This window comes from Colletes latitarsis, chromosome 10 (genome assembly GCF_051014445.1).
Source record: "Colletes latitarsis isolate SP2378_abdomen chromosome 10, iyColLati1, whole genome shotgun sequence".
NCBI lineage: Eukaryota > Metazoa > Arthropoda > Insecta > Hymenoptera > Colletidae > Colletes > Colletes latitarsis.
In genome coordinates, this window is record NC_135143.1 from 26219470 (window position 1) to 26228423 (window position 8954).

Below are 8954 nucleotides of genomic sequence, written 5' to 3' on the forward strand. Positions count from 1 at the left end.
TCCAGCCGTGCACGGTACACCGCGAATTCCAAGCACACTCACACGAACGCGCTGAATCGCGCCCTAACCGCGAACGACCTTGACGAGGTCGTGATCAGAGCAGTTTCGATTCGGAGATCCGGTGAATTCCGAATACGATTCTTCGGCCACTGATCGGAGTTGGATTTCGGATGACGAAGGGATCGACACAATCTTTGGCATTCTTTCGTCAGTTGTATAGTAGTAGCGTAGTAATCGATCGACCGGCGAGGAAATGTTCAATCCATCCGCGAGCAGACTCCTGTTCCAAGAAGACCAGAGACACGCCGAGACTGTTCGGTAGACCCGAGATTGTCCCCCAACCTTAATCCATCGAACGAAGGAAAGTGTCCCGCGAACATTTCCTCGCAAGAACCACCCGAACATGTATCGAGGTTCGAACGGCGAGAAAAACAAATGGATGTTCTTTGTCTGGTTTCAGACCGGTTGGCGATCGGAGTACACATGAATCGCGAGTGATCAGCAGCTCAGGACGCAGCCCACCACTCTCGTTCTAACGTAATGAAGTCAAGCTCCTCCCTTTCTCTCCCCGCGCGAAACGAGAGACGTTCGAGGGCAGGAAGTCGAACAAAAAAAAAAAAAAAGAAAAGAAAAGAAAAAAGAAAAAAGCAAATTACGATTCTCCGTTCTGTCTTTAATTCTCCACCTACTTTCTTCCCCCTTCTCATCTCCTGGTTATTGCGGTCTCGCGTCGCTGTAAATATGTAAAGTTTTATCGTAGGGCCATCGAGCCCAGGCCCCAAGTACAAACGAAGTCAGCTAACTTGTATCGAGTCTTATTATACGCGCTGTACATAAAAACACTATAATGGTAAAATGCAAGAATTTATATGCCACGTGCGTGGATGCGTGGTCGAGACGCGAGGGAGGGGGCGCGCGAGTGGCGTCCGTCCCTCGACCCCCGATTTTCGTCGCGAAATACCCTCGTTTCGTTTTTTTCCCCCCTCAAAATCGAGGGGGAGGCTTCGAAGACGATTCTTTTAGGGCGACACTCGCGAAATTTCGAATCGACCAACCCGGAAACGGTGCCCTCCGTGGTTAGGGGGCGCGGGTGGGGGGGAGGAACTCGGAAACGATCGTTTACCGAGCTAGGGAATCGAGAGTCTGGAAGGTTTGTAAATTGTATATGATTTTTAAAATCGAAGTTGAACCTTGGAACACGAAAGGGTATGAAACCCTCGCCATTCGGAATCGATCTTCGGAGGCCAGCGAACGTCGTAGCGTTTAAGTGTGTATTTGACGAGAATCGAGAGACATCGTGCAATTTTAAAAAAATCTTTTTATTAACGAGAATTTATAATTCCGCCCGCGGTCGATTGGACGCCGATCGGTTTCCTTTTTTCAGTTTCGCGCCGCGTCGAACGAAACGACGATAGCGTTTAAATTTTATACCGGAAGGAATCTTGCGCCAAGGTTCTCGTCGCGATGGTAAACATCGAAATCGAGGGAGAACGTCGACGTCCAATCGTCCATCGGGATCGTGTGTCGTACCGGTTAGCGATAGCAATGCAAGCAAGCAAGAAAAAAAAATAAAAGTAACTGCAAAGTAATCGTAAAACCACGTAGAGTAAATCTGTAAATTATATGGAATTTCCGGTGATCCAGATCGAGAGTCGATCGTCCTGTCGAGGAATAAAAAAGAAAAAGGGAATATCATTGGATAAAGACGAAGATGGTAAAACGAAATAGAGAGTATAAACCAAAAAAAAAAAAAACTATATTCACCGCGGAACGAAGAAAATGACAGGGACGGACATGACGAGAAGGAACAAGCCAGAAATGTGACAAAAAAAAAAAAAATAACCATAAACAGAAAATAAAAAAAAGTGAAGAACACGTTGTAAATTTTGTATCTTCGAGATTGTGTACCGTTATTGTAATGATAGTATATAAATATATAAATAAACAAATCGAAATATATATATATATACAAATGAATATAAATATATATATATATATATAAATATTATAAATATTATAAATATAATGATAACGCCGTGAACGCGCGGCTGGCAAAGGCGTTAGGAGAGAGAGGAGTGAAAAAGTGATTGTGCATAAATTAGCGGTTAATTGCGCATCGTAAGATTTGCATCTAGATAGTCAAGCGATGGTAATTAAAACGATTTATCGCGAGCGAAAAGGTTAATAGCCGTAAATGACGATTATCGTTATTATTCTTATTACACACTATTATCGTCGTCGCCGATCGGCCGATCGCCGATTTCCATTCATTAATCGTTCTAATTAATTAATTAATCGCGGAGGACTCGGCCGCGATCGTTGACCACGAGTCGAGACCACATTGTGATCCTTTCTTTTTGTCGATCGTTAGAACGTTTTAAGGAACCGCGTGCGTCGCGTGCTTTGGCGCGAATTCGAACGAAAGAACCGTGCTCGCGAATCGATGCGATCGGGAGACGCAACCCCCCGCGATTCTTCTCTCGATCTTCTGCTTCGGGAACCGTCGCGACAAAATGGCGTCTCGGGGTGGAAAATTTCAGTGAACAGAGATGCAAAGTCGAGTGCTCGAGAATTACAATTTTCAATGCAGTATAAGTTCAATGTCCGTTCGTGGAAGCAAAAAAATGTATGACCAATTTGACAGAAAATTGAAAATCTTTCAAGCTCAAAAATATATTTCTCTTGCTGTTACCGGAAGAAAAAGATATTCGATGGAGAAGATGGACGGGGATTGTCCCTCGATCGATCGTCTAGCCAATAGCGAGTTTCCTGCGATAGGGGTGATGAGAGGGGGTCAGTGACATCGTGATTTTCGTATAAAACAAAGACTGAAAAGCAAAATGGGAACGGGAACGACGGACCGCGAGTGAAATCCTCGATGCACCACCCCCCTTTTTCGCGATCGGAAAATGTTGGGACGATGAGAGGAAACGTATGAGAGACCTTGAGGGGGGGGGGGGAGGTTATTCTAATAATAGTATTACTAGGGAGTAGCGTGTAGACTGTATAAAAACACGAGAAACACATTCGCGTGCGAACACAACGCGGACACTCACACACATTTACACGGAGACGCATACGTATAATGATTTTTAAGGGCGGAAAAGAGGCATGGCGGCGGCCGGGATGCGAAAGAGATCGAAATATCGAGGGATCGAACGTCGTGGGCGATATTATTTCGAATGTAAAAAGCGACATTGTAAGATATCATTGTAAAAAAGGTTTTAACTTAAAATAAATTAAATGATAATTCACGCATACTAAGGGCCTTGCTGCATTCTCCTAGATTCGTTTCTGAACTAGAAATACTCGCGTCGTTGTCGAGGGTCGTCGATTATTACGGGAGGATCGCGAAGCTTTTCGACCAGCGAGTGGAATTCGTGGATTCTTATCGCGGGGCTCGCCATTTTTTTCGTCGGCTGCCCGGTGCAATTAAGAATAACTTTCAATCGGATGATCGACGATCGGGATGGCGGCCGTCGAGCCCGCGGTCTCTTATTAATTAACAGGCGCGACTTAATTAAGCCTTATCGTCCGGCACGAGGTGTTTACATGTAAATCAAAGGCCGACGCGGGAGATAACGCGGCGGCGTACGCGAAAGCAAATAAATTCCGTCGCGGCGGCAGATAGCTATCGATATCCGGAGGAGACGGCGGGAAATAAGGAGCTTCCGAACGCGGAATCGCCGTGCAAACAGGCCCGAGGGCTGTAGAACGATGAGAACGAGGGAAGTCGTGACGGTAACCAGAGGCTAGGCTCGACGATAGATACGAGTTAGGTCTGCCTAGGACCGGTTAACCCTTTCGTTGCTGGCGCGTTAAATTTACCGCGTCGGTGTTCGCGTGTTTCGAAACGCGTCCCAAAGCAATTTCGCCCAATTGTTTCGCGCCTTTTTGATTTAAGGAGGCGTTCTAGTCCTGGAGGCCATTTGGGATTTTTTTTTTAAAGAATCGTAAGACATTGTTGTACTGGAATTCGTGGCATAGTTTTTATTTATATTTAAGGAGTACACGCTAATTTTTTGGTGAGAATATTTTAAAAATTGTCGATGATACAGCTGTTTTAGTGGAGCTCCTTTGAAAGCGTTTTTCTTGGAACTATGCTTTCCGAAACGGTGTCCATGATGCAGCAAAATCCACTTGACCAATTGGCTTAAAATTTTTTAAATTGGCTCCTAATTCAGTGGAAATGACAGCATTACTTTTACCAAATAATGGATGTGTCATTGCACATGAATGCTAATAATTACGGGCTATAGTTCCTACCAAAATCAACTCAAGATTTTTATTTCTTATATTTAGTTTTTAGAAGTTAAAAAGAATCATTAAAAAATCGTTAATCTAACTTGATATTATCGACTTTTCTCTTCTATTTTGCTACCGGATATAGCAAAACTCATACTAATTAAGAATCTTTCCCGTTTTTTCGTTGAATTATGGACACCGTGAGACGACCATTTTTAAAAGCGATTAATTGTAACTTCTTTTCGTCGAAAAAATTTTAAAATATCACTGAAATATGTATAAATTAACCTTGCAAATTTGACTGTAAAAGAAGCCTAGAAAAACGCGCTTCACGCTAGACGAACCCTTTAAACCCTTGTCAACGAACTAATTTTCGGCCTCCTTACGGTAACCTTAACGTATGTTTATGAACAGTAAAATTAGATTTTAAGTATAAAATTAATCTACATCGGGATCTATATTGTTCGTAATTTATTATACGGTAAAGACAATTTAATAATTTTTTTCAGTTACAGGTGGATGAGCCTGAGGACTGGATCAATCGCGGAAGTTGGTGGCACCGACAGCCCTCCGCGTACGCAAATTAAACCGAATTGTTGAAAACATTATTATTTAATGAAAAGATGCAACTATTATTTATTGTACAGTGTATAGAAAAATTTCTGAAAGATATAATAAACGAAGATATTGAGGAAGAGTGACCTTGATTTCGCTATGAAAACTAACTGTTTTCGAAATTTTTATTACTATCATCTGTTGTACGCCCGATACTAATAAACTGTTGCCAGATTCGAACAGGTTTGGAACGTTCAGTTACTAATTTTCTTTCAAACAGATTTGCAATAACTTCTAAAGTAATTGACAATTTAACCTTTTTCTTACAAATCAATAATTTGTATCGTTGTCAAAAACGCGTAGTAAAATAATATTATTCTTTGTGTTTTTAGATAATTCTCAAGAGCGAATAATTGGGTTTATTTTCGCCATGCACTGCCATTTTGAAACGACTCAATTTTGCATTGATCCATCTGCAACACATTGATTGTCATTTATACAGGGTGTTCGGCAACACCATTGGGAAAAATTTTAATGGGGGATTCTAGAGGCCAAAATAAGTCGAAAATCAAGAATACCAATTTGTTGATGGAGACTTCGTTAAAAAGTTATTAACAATTAAATTCAAAAATTTCAAATCGTTCTGGAAAAATTATTTTCGGTTGCGGGGGTCAATTACAAGCATTTTTGGTCAATAGACATACCCCCGAAATCCTACCCTCTTTCGAGAAAAAAATTCTAGTGAGTGCTGAAAGTTTTGGGTGAAAAAAAAGACTTTCGAATCGTCTTGGAAAAATTATTTTTAGTTGCAGGGGTCAATTGCAAGCATTTTTGGTCGATAGACATACCCCCGAAATCCTATCCACTTTCGAGAAAAAAAATCGGTTAGGTGCTGAAATTTTTCGGCGAAAAAAAAATTTTTCAAATCGTTCTAAAAAAATTATTTTCGGTTGCAGGAGTCGATTACAATAATTTTTGGTCATTACACATAACCCCGAAATCCTACGCACTTTCAAGAAAAAAAATTCCTTACCGAAAATCTAATTAGGTGCCTAAATTTTTTCGACAAAAAAAAAGAATTTCAAATCTCTTTGGAAAAATTATTTTCGGTAGTGAGGGTCAATTGCAATCATTTTTGGTTTATTTTCGCCATATACTGCCATTTTGAAACGAGTCAATTTTGCATTAATAACACACTACCATCCATACATTATTAATTCTCAAAATTCGATGTTAAAAAGAATAAATCCGAGGACTCTTGAGGCTGTAAAAACAAATTCAATGCCAAATTTTTGGTAGTTTACAATTGTCTAAGAACAAAGTACCGCTTTCGTGGACAATTTCACTGATTTGGTCCGCCGAACAACTCGTTAAATCGTATTTTTTAAATATACTCAAAGGGGTTATCGTCCCAAATAAAACCAAAGATTTATTAACAATATAAGAACGTTATTAAGCCTTGGTCGCGGGATTTTCGCTGGAAGCATGCTGGAAAACTGTCTTATTTGGCAAGGGAGTCGGGCAATGGGGCTCGTTTCACGGCGAATTAGATTCGGATAGGTTTCGAGAGCAGAAGAGGCGAGGTTAAACTTTAAGTCGCGGCAGCTGGCTAGGAAATGGCTCCTCGGGAATCGGGGACTTGACCTCGCGAGGCTCGAGTAGGGTGCACAGGACAGAGCAATCGAAAGGAAGAGCCTCGCGGATAATCGTGTCCCGTGGGGAAGATGTATGTTTCTAATAAAAGTGACCCGGGATTTCGCGTAATCCCGGGACAGGGCCCCTCTCCGCGTCGCTCGGAGTCAACAAGCTTTTCGATTTCACCTTTCTGCGGTTCGCCGCAGCTGCTTAGGACCTTGCGAGCCCTCCGACAGAGAGGAGGATTAATTCCGTCGGGCTCTTGAAAAAGCGGATGAAACGACCACCTGACGACGTCAACGAATCCGGTAGAATTCGAGGGCAAAACGTAAACCTTGATCCTAATATGGCGTCTTTGTAATATTTTGCGAACTAACATTAGAATTTATCGTTCTCGAACTGACGATCCTTGAGGGGGGACACCACTGTGACTGTCACTTTTTATCTCTTTTCAATGCTCGAGGGTTTAAGAATGACTCCCTAAAATATCAAAGTGAAATTCGCAAAAATGACAAAGTTACAGAAAATTTAGTGGATGCAGAACTGCTCTTTATTTCGAGACATTCATTTGAATTGATTTTGTCACATTCGAGATTTTTCTTCAAAGCTCCACCATTTTATAATAAATAATTATTTTCAAAAATGAAATTTTCGAAGGCCTCACACGCTGGTTCCTATCATGGCTATAATAATTCATATTTTTGTACGAAATTTTTAGTAGAAGTAGTTGCAATTTAGTTTATGCAATTTTAGGACCCATCTCTTGTTATATACTTCGATAAATACTGAGAAGACTACTAGCACTGTGTACAAATTCTACCAAAATATAATTTAGATATTTTAAAGAATCTTATTAATGCACAAATCTATTTAACCATGATAGATGACAAGACCTAAGTTCCAATTACATTTATGCAATTTTAAGACACCATCTCTTGTTATATACTCCGACAGATATTGAGGAGACTGCTACCACTGTGTACAAATTCTACAAGAATATAATTTAGGTATTTTAAAGAATCTTATTAATGCACAATTCTATTTAACCATGATAGAAGACAAGATCTAAGTTCCAATTACATTTATATAATTTTAGGACGCCATCTCTTGTTATATACTCCGACAGATATTGAGGAGACTGCTACCACTGTGTACAAATTCTACAAGAATATAATTTAGACATTTTTGCAAGCCAATAACGCAGAGACCAGAAATGAAAATACGATTTGAGCGTAACTAAATGGCCGGCAGTGTGTTTCCACGTGGCTCGTTTTACGATCCCTGGGTAAGTCATCCTCGAAACGCAGGAAAATCGTTCGAATCGAGGCTTGAAAAAGCGACGGAACAGCCAGTTCGACGGACGACCAATAATCCCTGTTGTGTATCCCGTCGCGTGGGTCAAGCACGAGGGGTCAGTCTCACGTCGAGTGTGAAACTGAGGGATTCCGAGGCTGTCCCGGACAAATGAGAAACGAGAAATCAATCGGGAGGATTTGCCAGCCGACTGCCACGAGGTCGACTAGTTCCTTCGTTGACGTATCGAAAGACGAATCCGCGTGACAGCTTAGGTCGCCGAATGCGTCGTCATTTTCGCCGCCATTTACTCCCCGTCCGTCTTCAACCCTTCGATAGCTTCTACTATATTTTTATATTCTCAATCTTAACGTTCAACTAAGCGTTGAATATCCTTTCTTCTGGTTCGGTTATCGTCGACTCGAATAATCCAAACGCCAAATGCGTCGTCATTTTCGCCGCCATTTACCCCCCGTTCGTCTTCAACCCTTCGATAGCTTCTACTATATTTTTATATTCTCAACTTTAACGTTCAACGAAGCGTTGAATATCCTTTCTTCTGGTTCGGTTATCGTCGTTTTGAATAATCCAAACGCCGAATGCGTCGTCATTTTCGCCGCTATTTACCCCCCCCCCCCCTTTGTCTTCAACCCTTTCATAGTTTCTGTAATATTTTTATATTCTCAATCTTAACGTTCAACGAAGCGTTGGTAGCCTTTCTTCTGGTTCGGTTATCGTCGTTTTGAATAATCCAAACGCCAAATGCGTCGTCATTTTCGCCGCCATTTACCCCCCGTTTGTCTTCAACCCTTCGATAGCTTCTATTATATTTTTATATTCTCAATCTTAACGTTCAACAAAGCATTGATATCCTTTCTTCTGATTCGGTTAACGTCGTTTCGAATAATCTAAACACCGAATGCGTCATTTTCGCCGCCATTGCTTCCCTACCCCCTATTTGTCTTTAACCCTTTCATAGTTTCTGTAATATTTTTATATTCTCAATCTTAACGTTCAACAAAGCATTGAATATCCTTTCTTCTGGTTCGGTTATCGTCGTTTTGAATAATCCAAACGCCAAATGCGTCGTCATTTTCGCCACCATTTACTCCCCGTCCGTCTTCAACCCTTCGATAGCTTCTACTATATTTTTATATTCTCAACTTTAACGTTCAACGAAGCGTTGAATATCCTTTCTTCTGATTCGGTTATCATCGTTTCGAATA

The 8954-nt window shown here is 41.0% G+C and overlaps 1 protein-coding gene across 4 annotated transcripts in view; it reads left to right on the forward strand.

Annotated features, from left to right (window-relative positions):
- LOC143346796 (uncharacterized) overlaps positions 1-4930 on the forward strand; it is an 86917-nt gene extending 81987 nt beyond the window's left edge. For 3 of the 4 annotated variants that reach the window (XM_076775278.1, XM_076775274.1, XM_076775275.1), the window contains one exon: positions 4755-4930. In XM_076775278.1, the coding sequence (XP_076631393.1) occupies positions 4755-4832 (78 nt within the window). In that variant the 3' untranslated portion in view covers positions 4833-4930. Of the gene's footprint in view, positions 1-460; positions 3261-4754 lie in introns of those variants that run through there. The other variant, XM_076775277.1, reaches the window with a different exon arrangement.
- Positions 4931-8954: the final 4024 nt, after the last annotated feature.